This window comes from Hyperolius riggenbachi, chromosome 6 (assembly GCF_040937935.1).
Source record: "Hyperolius riggenbachi isolate aHypRig1 chromosome 6, aHypRig1.pri, whole genome shotgun sequence".
Taxonomy (NCBI): Eukaryota; Metazoa; Chordata; class Amphibia; order Anura; family Hyperoliidae; genus Hyperolius; species Hyperolius riggenbachi.
This window is the reverse complement of record NC_090651.1, coordinates 274,004,409-274,019,884: the sequence shown is the minus strand read 5'-3', so window position 1 is coordinate 274,019,884 and position 15,476 is coordinate 274,004,409. Positions and strand designations below refer to the sequence as shown.

General features: G+C 40.9%; 1 protein-coding gene across 5 annotated transcripts in view; it reads right to left on the bottom strand.

Moving 5' to 3' along the window:
* DSCAML1 (DS cell adhesion molecule like 1) overlaps positions 1 to 15,476 on the bottom strand; it is a 406,342-nt gene that overhangs the window by 24,441 nt on the left and 366,425 nt on the right. For all 5 annotated transcript variants that reach the window (XM_068240886.1, XM_068240887.1, XM_068240890.1 and 2 more), the window contains 4 exons: positions 14,884 to 15,030; positions 7,937 to 8,092; positions 7,531 to 7,670; positions 2,383 to 2,536 (listed from right to left, as the gene is read on the bottom strand). In XM_068240886.1, the coding sequence (XP_068096987.1) occupies positions 2,383 to 2,536; positions 7,531 to 7,670; positions 7,937 to 8,092; positions 14,884 to 15,030 (597 nt within the window). The remainder of the gene's footprint in view (positions 1 to 2,382; positions 2,537 to 7,530; positions 7,671 to 7,936; positions 8,093 to 14,883; positions 15,031 to 15,476) is intronic.

Here is a 15,476-nt window from a genome sequence, read left to right as displayed (position 1 = left end):
GTGCAGCAAGGCCAAAGCCATAACCTTTACAATACAATCATTTTTACATAACAGACATTTGGAGCAATGTGATTGCAGCAATGCCAGTGCAGCTGATGGGCCAAAAGAGAGTTGAATACTGCGCATGGTTCTTCTTTTTTTGGCACTGACTCAACTTGTCACAGGATTAGGTTTTTGGGAGGTTCGTTTCCTTCGTCAGATCACTGAAAATCAGTACCAAATCATGCCATGTGTGAAGAAGGTGTTGGTACATTCACAAGTCAGTTCAAAATGTATTTAGGGTTAAAGAATAACCGCACCTAAAGAGCAAATAACACCATGCAGGCGGTTAATGGATTTGAAGTTAAGCTATCCATGAAATGAATAATAAATTCAGCACACCTGCATTACTTTTTGCTGCTTGTGTAGGTGCCATTTGCCTTTCCTTACACATCCCCATGTTGATCTGCTAGCATTTTGTGTCTAGTATAGACTCACTGAGACACAGAGGAGGCAACTACTTCAGCAGGCAGAATCATCTGCCCAGCAACAATATCAAGCCACTCCCACTCTCAGGGCTGCATACTTTAACTGCAGTGGATATAGGCTTTAAATTGCTGTCTACTGCAAAAGCTGTGTTACTGCAGCGTATATTTTATGTCTTGCACAAAGCAGAATTGCAGTTACACTGGTATAGTTGAGGAGAACACAAACAGGAACAAGTTACACTCAAACGTCCTGCCCTATGATTGGTCATTCAAAAGCCAACATAAAAAACAAAATCAATCCATTGACTTCTGCTCTGCTGATGTTACAGCTTTCTCAGGCCCGCACTTTTGCTGCAGCTAGCATGTTAACAAGCTATCTTTAAATTTGGTAACAGGCTGGGATTGTTATCTGAACGGCATATTTACAGCTGTTACAGCTCCAGGAATGACTAAATAGAGGCAGAGCACTTCATCCATATTGTGTGGCTGAATGTTACCTTTATCCTTTAAGGAAGAAAAACATGACCAGAGATGGGACACCACTCTTATTTCATAGCTTTCCACTAGAAACCACAGTCATTCACAACCACCTCTTGTTTCCCCCGATTCGTTCAGTGGTCCTCAAACTATGGTCTGCAGGCTGAATGTGGCCTCCCGAGGCTTTTTCATTGGCCCCCAAACGCAAAATGTATAATTCACAGATGTGGTTCACTGCACCTTTAAATATTAGTGGTCCGCATATAGAATAGCAGTGCTGGCACCACCCATCCACATCCTGTAGAAGCCAGCGAGCAGTCATTCGCTGGCTTCCAATCCCATTCTGCATCACCTGACTGCTGTCCAACTGGAAGGCAGATTGTCACATGGGTATGCTTCCCTGTATGGTGCACAAAGACGTTCTTCGGGCGCCGCATGACTGAATGGCTGCTGCTGGGAGCTCTCCTCCGGGCATGATTGGGGGAATCAATACCTAGATTCAATGTAATGTTTATCAACATCATATTATGTATGTTCCGGCCCCCCAGCAGTCTGAAGTATGTTGACCCGGCCCTTGACCGAAAAAGTTTGGAGACCCCTGGTTAAGATTGTAAGCTTGCAAGGGCAGTGCTCTCTCACCCTTTTGTGTCTTGGAATTTCTGAAACTTTTTTTTTTATTAATCATGTTACTTTTGTCACTGTAATTACCAATTCTGTATTTTGTAATGATACTGTATTTTGTTACCAATTTTGTAGTTTGATGTACACCATTGTCTGTAATATTATGTACCCCATGTTGGTTTCTTACTTTGTACAGCCCCACGGAATAGGTTGGCACTTTATAAATCAATAATAATAACTTATTATAAGGTACTGTACATAGTGAGGCAAACCTAAAAGGCAAAAATGAGATACTTACCTAAGAAGAGGGAAGCTCCTCCAGAGGTTTCCCAGGTCCTCCCGGATGCCACTATTGCTATGCCCATACTCTCAGAAAATATCCAACAACTGGTTTGTCTAATATATTACGTGGCTTTGCTCCTCTTCATGCACAAGTATTGCTGTATTGCGTGAATACGGCTTTGCCTGAACAGTATAGTGAACTCGCTTGAATACAAGTGGCTCTGAGCTACTGCACAGGCACACTATAGCCACACTCATGCACAAAGAGGAGCGTGGTTGGGATCATAAAGGGAATCCCGGGCAGGAGCGGTGGTCTCCAGGAGGACGTGGGAAGCATCTTTGGGACACAGAGGCTTCTCTCTTGCTAGGTGATTATCTAATGTTTGTCTTTAGGGTTGCCTCAGGTTCTCTTTAAATTTCCCACTGGCAATAAAGGGCAGGTGCAGATGGCACCCTGGATTAGCCAAGCATGGAGTTCTTAGCCAAGCGCATAAGTATACAGTGTGGTGCAGTCTCAGAATTAGTGGTTCCATACCTTTTCCATCTGGTGTGATCATCACTCTCTCGCTTACGTTGCCCCGTCCAGCAGCTGTCACTGCGGCCACCCAAAGCATGTACTGCTGCCCGCGAAGAAGGTGCATAATACGATAGTGCAGGAAATCAGGACTGGTTTCATACTCGCTAGGCGCCTGCAGCAAATTGAAAAATGTGAAGCTCTAAATCACATTAAGTGTAACAGAGATTGGGGAAACAACGTAACAAAAACAAGAAAGGGTTAATATTTTGCATTTACGCTGTGTGATTATAGGAGTCACATATAAGCAAGCTACCTCCATTCCTAATTAACGCTAATTAGCTGTGTCTTTTTAGCCAGCAGCGCCACCCTTCCTCATCTAGAGACTGAGAGAAAAAAAAACTTCAAAAGAGCAAAAACTTCAAAGATTTTCATTTTATTCAGATGAAACTCGGTCCCTGAGAGAGAGAGGAGTGGAAGACCAGAGGGTGGTGTAGAAAATAGAGCATGACACAGGCAGCACAAGTACAGCAGGGAGGGACGCAATGACGGGAAAAGGGAATTCAGGAGGAAATAATATTTAATGCAGAAAAAGCAGAGGGAATGCGTTATGTCTACTTAAATATATTGGCTACAAAGAGAGATGGAATTTCCAACTATTCATCAGCTAATCAAAGCTGAGTTTATGTTTTCCGCGCACCCCAGTCAATGGTTTTGACAACAATGAAAATAACTAATTTGTTTGACAAGATAGTGAAGAATTTAAATGTTTTAATATAAACAAATTACTAATTCAGTAACCCCAATTCAGAAGTACTTCATCCACATGTTTACTTTGGTTGATCATCATCAATTGCTTGTTTAATCAATCACAATCTGAGCATTGTGATCTGGTGAAAAACCATTGCCTGAATTCTTACTTTTGTATTTACCTCTTATTCTTGTCCAATAATCCATATATGTTTATATATTTTGATTTGCTTATAAGTATGACGTAGCATTTGATGCTTGGGTTTATGTTTTGGGGTTAGATTGCTTTATTTAAGTGGGCGGAAAGCATAAAAAAATATTTTAAAAAAACATCACTTGTGACCAGAATGCTTTTCCACGATTTTGAGAAGCCGCATACTTGTAATAGTCGCCTTGTTTGTTGCTATTAACTTTAGGGCTTCAGGGCAAATGGGCAGCCGCCAGGTAAGCTTACACTTAAGTCTCATCTATCTAGGCATGTGTCCATTGTGAAGGCGCTCATTGTTTGTGTAGGATGAGACGCTAAGCCTAAACTTAACCTACATTTTTAAAGAATAACCGTAGTGAGAAGAATATGGAAGTTGCCATATTTATTTCCTTTTAAACAATACCTCTTGCCTGGCAGCCGTGCTGATCTATTTGGCGTCAGTAGTGTCTGAATCACACCAGAAACAAGCATGCTCCTAATCTTGTCAGAGCTGATAATGTCAGAAACAAGATCTGCTGCATGCTTGTTCAGGCGGAGCAGTGCATTTCAGCGCTGCTAGATTTGGGCGCAGCCAGCGCTGCTATAGACTATAAAGGGATCCAGTCTATATCGGCGCTCAGTGAGTAACGTCGGCGCCGTCAGAAGACGGAGTCGAGGTTGCTTAAAAATCATAATTCGCAAATTATTTCATTCCCCCACTATCCATGGCGGCCTGGAGGGGGAATAGTAATTAATTCGGCCCGGACTTGTGCAGAAGCAGGACCAGCCATATAACAGCTGGATCCTGCGCCCAAGTCTACCAGCGCCAAATTCAAATGTACTCTGTTCAGGGTCTATGGCTTAATGTATTAAAGGGAGAGGATCAGCAAGACAGCCAGGCAACTGGTATTGTTTAAAAGGAAATAAATATGGCCGCCTCCATATCCCTCTCTTTACAGTTTAAGCACTGCATCCCTTTCCACTGTGGTCAGTGCCAGGCAACTTGGTTGGACATCAAACAACTTACCACATTAATCATTGGCTCTCACTATGTCCCATAATTGTGATGTGGGTGCCAACATTACTTCACTGAAATTAATTGCAACTGATTCACCATTTTGCAACGATTTTTTCACAACAAATGATCGTTTTTGTTGCATGCACATTGAACTATGTTTAATAATGTGTGACTACCCACAATGATTGTTCATACTGAACAATCATCATCTAGGATCACTGAATGGGCCCCCATTGCTAGTACATCTATGTAATATGTTGTGTTGAATTGGTTATAAAACAGGTTCACTGTGGAAAATAAAATATGCCTTGTTTATACATAGTATCCTTTTAAAGAGTCACTAGACTTGACAGGTGTACTTTTTAGGCTGGGTAGCAATTTGCACAGCTAAGTCTAAAGATTGACTCACGTTTGGGAGCAGCGGGTGGGATTTATTTATGGCAGAAAAAAAACAAATTTTTTTTTTACTTGGAGCTAAGTGCTCCTTTCCTGTTATCAGGAGATGTAAAAAGCAAAGCCACAGAAAAGCAGAAAGTCTAAAATTATAGTTGTCTGGAAACTGTTGAGTAAATGCCTCGTTTTAATCTTTTGTATTCTGTTCCTAGCTGTGTTCAGGGACTGATGGTAGAGATACTGAAAAATGCTTTAATGCTGGCCATACAATTAGCCATTTTCACCGTGTTTGGATCTGCCAGACATGTGTTGTTCCAACATATCCAATTTATTTACCATTACTTTCAATTAATTTTGTGCATTTTATTGCTCAAAAGTCAGATTAGATAAATTGGAAAATCTCAATTTAAAGAATACCCGAGGTGACGTGTGACATGATGAGATATATGATATGAGATGTGTATGTACAGTGCCTAGCACACAAATAACTAGGCTGTGTTCCTTTTTTTTTTCTCTGCTTGAAAGAGTTAAACAACCGGTATGTAAGTGGCAGTTCCTGTCTGAGTCAGGACTGGGTCAGACTACAGTGTGACCCTCACTGTAACAAATTCCAACTATAAAACACTTTCCTAGCAGAAAATAGCTTCTGAGAGCAGGAAAGAGATAAAAAGGGTCAGTAGTTCATCAATTTTAGCTCTGGCATACTTCAATGAATGTGTCATTGAGCAAAAAACAATAAAACAGTTAAAACTTAAAAAGTACATTTAAACATAAAAAAACTGTGGAAGATCTTAAAAAGTCATTTTTAGGAGAAGGAAGATATATATAATCATTTATTTGATAATGCTAGGCATACACAGTTAGATTATGTGCCGGTATCGAGCCAGAGGCTCGATGTCGGCGCGTCACCGCTCGTCCGTGCGGATCGATACCCGTTTGTCCCCGCGGGCGCTTCTTATCAGCGTTTCGTTTTTTTTCTATTGTCCGCCCGCGGGGATCGAGCGCGGTATCCATCCGTCGCCGTGATCGGACATCGAGCCATCAGCGGCCCGATTGATAAGAACTATCTAACCGTGTATGCTAGGTATAAGTTTATTTTTACCTCGGGTGTCCTTTAAGGGTGAATGATCGGTGGTGGGGAATGGATGGTCCATAATGCTGCATCGAGCAATACAAAGCTTGCTGTTCAATCAATGCTCAATAGATTTCAATATAAATCTATCCAAAATGGAGTTTTCTGTGTAGTGAAGAAATCCATCTCTATTTCATCAAATTCTAACTGGATAGTAATCAATCACCAGATCATAATTAACTTGTGCATGGCATCATTAGTTGACATAACCTAAAGCTCTATTATAACAGGCCACCTAAAGCACACCTAAACTAGTTAAAAAAATATGAGGAGATTCTTACTTTTTACTTTCCTGGGGCTTCTTCCAGCACCCACGTAACGTAGTGTGTCAGGTCACTTGGCGTCCTCTGGTTCCACTCCGTTGCTCTACTGCTAGCTCTGAAATATCTGGAACTGGAATTCCTGTCGCTCCAACTGCACATGCGTGGTCCAGCCCACTTGCCTCCATGATAGAGCTCTCTTCCATGGGAGCATTCTGCACTGTATTCTTTTGAGAACCGTTGCAGAGCGCTCCCAGTAACAGGAGCATGATCATGGAGGCGCGCCTACTGGACTGTGGATGTTTAGTTGGCGCAACAGGAGTTCCAGTCGCAGATCATTTGGAGCCAGCAGTAGGGCAAGAGAGTGGACCCAGAAAGACCTGACACACTATGGAGGTCTGAAAGAAGCTCAGGTAGGTAAAAATCTATGCTTTTTTTTTTTTTTTTACTAGTTCAGGCGACGTTTAAAGGGGTTCTGTGGGGGATTGTGGAAGAGAAAAACTGACACTTACCTTGGGCTTCTATCAGCCCCGTGCAGCGGTAATGTCCCACGACGTCCTGCTCCCATCCGCCGTTCCCCGCAGCCAGCACCGGGCTATTATTCGTCTGACATACAGACGAATAATGCGCGTTGCCGTGCCTCCGCTCGCGTCATCTGAGGCTTACTGCGCAGGCGCAGTACAACGGAGCCTTGTACTGCGCTTGCGCAGTAAGCTACCGATGACGCAGGCGGAAGCGAGCGGGTGCGCGGCCACTCTAGCGCAGCCGCAGTTGGATCCCATGCCGCTTAGACCGGGGCTGGCGGCGGAGAACGGCAGATGGGAGGAAGACGGCGTGGGACATTACCGCTGCACGGGGCTGATAGAAGCCCAAGGTAAGTGTCCGGTTTTCTCTTGCACAACCCCCACAGAACCCCTTTAAAGTAAATTTGACACTTTCTACACCAAGATGAACGAAAGTCTAAACTATGTATTATACAGTGAGGAAAAGAAGTATTAAGCAGGTCAATATTCTTTTCAGTAAATGCATTTCTAATGGGGCTATTGACATAAAATTTTACACCAGATGTTAATACCAACCCAAGACTGTGCTTCTTAATTTAATAGTACACAGATATTTGAAGATAAACAATATTGTCCCTCATGTCATTTCTGAAATGACTATTCATGCAGCTGCTACTTTACGATGTTTCACACTTTCTCCTTTCCTTTGCTCCAGACTGATCACATGACTCGCCCCAGAGCTCCAGCTGTCAGCATGGTTCACTCACAGCAGAATTTGCAGTTAGCATTGCCTGAAGACATGTTACATTGCTTCCCAATGTCAGAGATGTCAGAAAGCAAAATACATCATATTTTCATTATGAAGGTGAAAATACTTTCAATAACCCCCCCCCCCCCCAACAAACAAACAAACAAAAAAAACTTACAGGCTGGCCAGATCCAGGGACAGAACAGAATATTGTATATTTTCGGATGATTCCATTTGGTTTGGTGGGAGGTAGCCAAGACACAACAACACTGCTTGATGAGGAGGGCACAGCTTTAATCCCAGCAGGGGGGCCTGGAACTGAAGCAGACAAAGAGTAGCAGTTATTACAAGTGGAGATGTGTGAACCTCAGCTGCTTTGCTGCTCTCTCACATCCTCTGTGCCCACATGTAAGACACAATCACCCCTCTGTTTCTGCTTTTATCATACATTAAACGTAGGAGGTGAAACAGGCCTGTGATAATTCATTAACGCTCTTACTCATCTTCTGCAGCAGAAAGTTGAAGAGTGCAGTACAAAAACAAACCCTTGTTTGACAATGACAGAGACAGAGGTATTGACTTACTGTCTTCCTTGGTCTGTAGGTACAGAACGCTGCTGCGAACGCCATCTCCTGCCTGAGTGTAAGCCAGAACTTGTACGCTGTAATTAGTAAACTTCTCCAGTGATTTCAGCTCCACACGCTCTCGGGGTGTTGTAATATTCTGCATTTCTCCCCATTCTGCGTAGAACAGAAATAAAGTAAAGAAACTGAAACCAAAATAATATATCCAGTTCAGAGGAGCCCTCCGTGTTTCCTGTCATCCATCCAGTAAAGGCCACCATGCTAGGGCTACTGTTACTGGCTTCCTCTGCTATACCGGTGCCCACTAATGATCCAATACGTTTTTCCACTTTTACTATTTCTAAGTAATACAAGGGACTGCCTAAAGTAATTCAGTCTATTCACTCAGTTTACCCTTCTACTGCATAGATTTGGTAAAATTGGATCAGTAATGTCTATCATGAAAACAAGGTCTGAATCTTCTTACCTTTAGAGCAGGGAGGGCTGAGGTCCTCACACATTTTTGGCACAGCTCAAATTAATTGATGGGTCTGAATGAGGAAAGGTGCGGTGCATGAGGTAGAACACATTCCTCTCTTTCTGAGTCCATCCTAAACACTGGCCTGGAGTTTGACACCTGTGTTTTAGAGGGTGCTTGGGCAAGAATAACTGCCTCTCCATGATTCGGAGCAGAGAAAATACTCCCTGTTCTCACTGTGTACTCCCTGTGCCCACTAGTGGCGAAAAGGATCATTTTCCAGAATAATCAGGATCAGTCATGTGAAGAGAGTTTGACTATTCTCTTTTTTTCACACAACACAGATACGCCATTATAATTACAAATATCCTACAGCATCTTCACTGTCTCAACAGACATACTGCACTTAATTATTTTTATGCCTGAACAACCACATCCACTTTAACTTTTTCTCTGCCTTCACTGCCATCTTCTCTGTCTGCACAGACACCCTCTTATTTTTTTTTTTTTTTTTTTTTTTTTTTTTTTTTTTTTTTTTTTTTTTTTTTTTTTGCCTCAGATCGTTCACATGCTCAACTAATGAATACATCACTTCATTGCCATGCTCCCGAGTTGAGCTGAACTTTCATCATAGGTTGGCATTTTTTAATACAAAATTAATACTGTTTAATAGTACTCCTTTCTGAGGCATACAAAAGTAACTTTCACTCCTGCACATCCACTCACCCACAAAATTCCATACCTACAACCATATATCCTTCATCCATTCTCCAATCATCCAACCCTGTGCACCCCCCCCCCCCCCCCGCCCGCCTCTCGACTTATCCTATTCAATAATCTCCCACCATATCAATCTCCACCTATCCAGAATTTTACTATTGGTTCCTTCGTCATTCTCCCACCCCTCTAATTCCAGGAACCTTCCCATTTCCGTAATCCACTCCCCTAGATCCGGGACATTTGGGTTTTTCCAGTTACAAGCTATTATTTTTTTAGCCACCGTTGCTGCGGGGAAAACCCAACTACTGCTGTCTCCTAATCCAAAAATGGTTGCCAATTCTGTGAATTTACAACTTTTGTTTGACTTTCTACTACAGAAGGATTCTATATCCAACCAAAATTTATGTAACTTAGGGCATGTCCACCACATATGCTTCAAATCACCCCTATCAGTGTTACATCGCCAGCATAAATCATCTTGATTTGATTTAATCTTCGCTTTTCGAGCCGGGGAGATGTACCATCTTGCTACCAGTTTATAGTTGACCAACTGATACCCAGGGTTTTGTACTAACCAAATGTTATGAAATATTTTGTCCCAATCCAGAGCATGTGTGGAGTCCAGCTCTTTAACCCACCTGCTACAGAAGGGAGGGAGAGGTGGATCCAAATGCTGGCTTATAAATGTATATAGATGGGAAATAGATTTTTCCCTCTTTATAGCATTGGAGAAACACTTCTCAAAAAAGTTTTGTTGTTTTCTAATCAGGCCCCCGACTTTATCAAGAAAACTTGTTAATTGACAGTATTTAAAGTATTTTTCTTTCTTTTTGCCTTTATCTAAATCCCATATTTTGGAATCGATAATATCTGATAGCGTTGTTGTCGGCATAAACAAGGAGTCCTTAAACCAACATTCATCCAATCCAGGTCCGAAATCTGGATTATTTCCCAGAGTCATCAGAGGGGAGATTTCTTTTTGGTAGTCGCCTTCCAGTAATTCCACAAAGGACTGAAGAGTGGGAGTTAAAAGAGGGTGTGATGTTCCTTGTACAACCTTCCTGACCGTTTTAGGGTGCCAGGATTCTATCTGGGTGAAATCTATGATTTCCCTCTCACTTCTCGACCAAAATTTTTGATGAGAAGCTATCCTAATGTCCAGAAGTCTATCGAGTTGTATGCTCTTATAGTAATATTGAACATTTGGAACCCCCATACCACCCATATCCTTGGAGCGACATATTGTTCTAAAAGCAATTCTATGTTTGTTCTTTCGCCAAATAAAGTCCCCGAAAACTCTGTGCCATCTTGCAAACCAACATTTAGGGACTGCTATCGGAAGATTCTGCATAACGAAATTAATTTTAGGAAGAATTTTCATTTTTATAAAATTGATTCTGCCAATGGCATTCAGGGGTGCTCCTTCCATTGCATTTAAAAGATGTATACCTTCATTCTGAATAGACACATAATTTTCTTTGAAAAGATCGTCGCTATTTTTGCAGATGTTTATCCCTAGGTATTTAATTTTCTGATTTGTGTAGTTAAAACTGTACTTATTTTTAATCTCTTCTAACAAACCCTGGTCACAACCCAGGTTTAACAAAATTGATTTCTCATTATTTATTTTGAAGTTTGAGACCTTACAAAAATCCACTAGAATATTGTAGACCTTGTCTAATGAGAGTTGGGGGTTGCTTAGAGTTAGCAACAAGTCGTCTGCGTAAGCCAGAATCTTATTTTCATAATCCCCTATTTTCCATCCCAGTACCTCTGTATCATTCTGTATAGACGAAATTAAAACCTCCATACACAGATTAAATAGTAGAGGAGAAAGGGGACAACCCTGTCTGTCCCCATTATTCATTGTGAAAGGCTTTGACATCAACCCATTAATCTTAACCCTAGCTTCTTGATTTCGATATAGTCCCATAATTCTATCGATGACAATTTCCCCGAAACCATAAAACCTCAGTGATGTATAGATGAAAGGCCTGGCTATTCGATCGAATGCCTTTTCGGCATCGATTGCTAATAAAACTGCTCGGTCATCATTATATTTAGCTCTAAATTGAAAATTAATTGCTGCGAAGATGTTATCACGCATATGATGACCTTTCCTAAAACCGGCCTGCTCTTTACCTAGTATATTATCCAATATTTTTTCTACTCTTAATGTAAGTATTTTCGCATAGATCTTCACATCAGTATTAATCACTGAAATCGGCCTATAACTTGAGCAATTTTCTAAATTTTTTCCCTCTTTAGGGATTACTGTGATTGTCGCCAAGTTTCCGATACAAGAAAAGGGTTCTTTACCATTATCTTCATTCATCATTTTACATAGACTCGGAGTTATTTTATCCTCAAAGAGCCTATAAAAATCGGCTCCAAAGCCGTCCGGTCCCGGGCTTTTTTGACTCTGCAAAGTATGAATTACATCTTTAATTTCTTTTTCGGTAATTGGGGCCTCAAGTTCCTCTTTTTCCTCAATCCCTAACTGGGGAAGCTGCAGTGGACGAAAATAATTCGCTAATTGATCTGGGGTGACGTTTATATTTTGATTAAATAACTCTCTGTAATACTCGACAAAAATATTTCCCATGATGCTACTATCGAAGCAGATATCCCCTTTACCATCACGGATTTTCTCTATATAATTGCGGTTCTTTTTTTTTTCGGTTAGACTTGCCATAACTTTCCCCGGTTTATTGATGGTAATCACGTAGTCTCTTTTCAACCGCTTGTACTGATTACGGCACTGGGAGTTTAACAGGGAATTCAGTTCTTGTCTGATACTAACAAGCTTTGTAAAATTTGATTCTGTGGGAGACGACTTATGAACTTTTTCAGCTTCTTCCAGAGCTAACATCAAGTTTTCAAGTTTCTGTTTTCTTTCGAATTTGATTCTGCCTGCCTGAGCCATTAGAGCGCCCCTTATTACACATTTGAAACATTCCCATAAGGTACGAGAGGACGTAACTGAGTTTTCGTTCTCTTTAAAATATAGATCAATTTGATCGTCTATCGTCTTTTTAACCCCGGGTTCTTTTAGTAATAACCCATTTAAACACCAATGAACCTCTTTCCTAATTTTTTCGTTCCAATTAATAGTCATAAAAACCGGGGCGTGATCAGAGTAAGTGATACAGCCAATCTTCACGTCAATTATATCAAGCAGATTTTCCTGTTCCACAAGGAAGAAATCCAACCTTGAGTAGGTATTATGCACTGGAGAATAGAAAGTGAAATCCAACTTTTCTTGATTATAAATTCTCCATACATCGACCAATTTCTTATTCCTAATTTTGTCTACTAGCCTCTTTATTTGTTTTTTTCCAATGCTGGATTTTTTTTTAGAAGAATCCTTTTCCGGGTTTAATACTACGTTGAAGTCCCCGCCTATTATTAATCTACCTTTTTTCAACTCCCAAACCTCATCTAGATGTTTTCTAATAAAGGGGCTTTGTCCTTTATTGGGGGAATATATATTTACCAAAGTAATTAATTGATTATCCAGTTTGCCTACTACCATCAGGAATCTTGCCTCCTCATCTCTTTTTATTAACTCAATCTCAAAATTTAGCTTGGAGGATATCACAATCGCTACTCCTCTCGATTTACCCACAGTTCTGGAGTTAAGAATCCATTGGTTATATTTTTTGTAATGTTTACCTGGATTAAAGTTTCCCCTGAAATGGGTCTCTTGAAGAAAAGCAATATCAATGTTGTTATTGCTAAGTTCGCTTAAAATCCTGCCTCTTTTCATGCCAGAATTTGCGCCTTTAACATTGATTGTTTCAATTCTAATATAATTCATCTTCCTTTATTATGGTAATTACAAATAAAAAACAAGTACCCCCTATAGTGAAAGCCTACGTCATACCGGGCGGGAATTATGGTCGGTGTCCAGGGCTTTACATACAAACTATCCTTTCTATGTTCCATAATCCATTCATACCTGCACATCCTCTGTGATCCTTTGTTTTCAATTCCACCCAATCGCTGTAAAAGCGATCCGTTGGAGGAATAAGTCCCCTGGACTCCCTCAAACAACTGAAACCTCAGTTGATTAGGTAACTCCTGCCTTAGGAGTTGGGTCCTCCCCCTCCCCTCTCCCCCTCCTCCCATCCATCTATTTTCACCTCTGGTAAGTTGAATTTAGCCAGGAGTGGCTCAATGGGGTCCCCATCCTTTAGCGTAAATGTAGTGTTGGCTATAGTAACTGTCAATGATAGGGGGAAACCCCAACGATAAATACCTCCCTTTTCTTTAATACTCGCAAGTATAGGCTTCAGCATCCTTCGTCTCAAAATAGTTCTTCTAGATAAATCATTATAGAGCTCAATCTCATGGCCATTAAAGTCAATGTTACCAATTTCTTTTGCCTTCCTCAGAATGCCTTCTTTCTGGCCAAACGAGTGTACACTACATAACACATCTATCACATTACCCTTGTCAGAGGGTCTTGCCTTGCCAATTTTATGTACACGATCTAGCTCAATTGTGTCTGAAGCATTTTCACCCAGCAGGTCTTTGAAAATCTGAACTGCTGTAGGCAGCAGTTCCCTATTCCCTAAATCCGCCGGGAGGCCTCGAATTTTTATGTTATTTCTCCGGCTCCTATTTTCTAAATCATCAATTTTAGTTGTCACGGAGTTCAACTGCCTTTGTTGAATATTAAGGCTATTCTCTTGCACCCTCTTATTAACACCTACTCTTCTTCAACAACTATATTCATCTGATCCCTTTGACTACTGATACGTACACTCAGCACTTCTTCCCTTCTCTGCCTGCAAAACCAGTCGCCACTCTGCCTGGATAGCCACATAATGCTCAGTTTCTTCTCCGATAAGTTAAACCCTTCCTTCCCTATATAGACAACCTACATTTCAACATGTTTTAACTAAAACCCTACATTTAACTAGTGTTGTTCTTCGAATCCGGATTTCCTTATTTGAAAACCAGGATAATGCCGTGCATAGAAGCTTCGCAACATTAGAAGATGAAAGCGTCACAGAGTTGTGTTCCACGTCATGCTTATGGTGACTTGGATGTTTCCTCCTTTAAAGCCAGAAGGAAGAAGCATCTAAGTCACATGACGCTCTCCACTTATAATGGTGCTGAACTGCAGTGTACGGCATTATCCAGGTTTTCGAATAAGGAATCCTGATAGGAACAACACTACATTTAACCCTTTCTCTGCCTGTCAACCTACCACGTGTCTCTAAGCAGCCACACTCCATTTAATACATGTAACGTTGTAACTCCTTTGCCAAGCAGATCAACCTGGTCACTGGTGAACAATCCTCTTGAAAGTCGCTCCTTTACCAAATGTAGTACCCAAGTGATCCAAGCAGAGGAGGCACTCTACAGGCTTAAACTTGCACGTAAACTGCACATTACATGTTTGTTTGTTTTTTAGGGGGGGGGGCCTAAAATCTGGAAAGAATCAGAACGGCAAGGAGGTTAAATCTATAATGGCCGAAAACTGAGAAATTATTTTTTCCATGTTTTTCTTAATTTTCCTGTTAAAATGCATTTAGAAAAAAATAATTCTTAGCAAAATGTACCACCCAAAGAAAGCCTAATTGGTGGTGGAAAAAACAAGATATAGATCAATTAATTGTGATAATTAGTGATAAAGTTATTGGCGAATGAATGGGAGGAGAAAATAGCTCTGATGCATAAGATAAAAATGATTAATTTGAACCTGACACCCATTCATCAGCATTTTTCCAAACCCTACTGATTGACACCACACACTCACCTCCATCTGGGTACAGAGACCAATAGATGACCCTGTAACCCTTAAGGACGCCATTGAGAGAGCTGCGAGGTGGTTCAGACCAGGAGATGACGGCCACATCAGAGGTAATGGAAAGCGCTCGGACGTTCTCTGGAGGTTGGCTGGGTACTGTAAAGGTTACAGAGTAAATTGGTACAGTACATTACTGAAAATGCTAAATACATGTGACACATTTAAAAAAAAAACAGGGTTTATGTAATTTTTTTTTCTTCAGTGACAAGCGTATGGGGCTGTAACATCGGGTGCTAGCTCTGGAATGAAGAATTTGGAGAGGATTTCATAAATATAATGATCATTGAAAGGCAGTGATTGGTTTCCCTCTTAATAGTCTGTTATGCGCAGAGAAAATGACAGTTTTTAAATTTGTCACATCTTTATACTTCAGAATTAATCTTCCCTTACCGGTAGTTTGGTTATTTAATTAGTTTGTGGGATCCTGAAGAATTTCCCCGCTTTATATGTTGTAAATTGAAAGGAGTTAAAGCGCCCCTCTGGTGTAAATCAAAAAAACACTAAAGCTTAAAAGTTACTATGCCTAGTTACGTTGTCTGCTG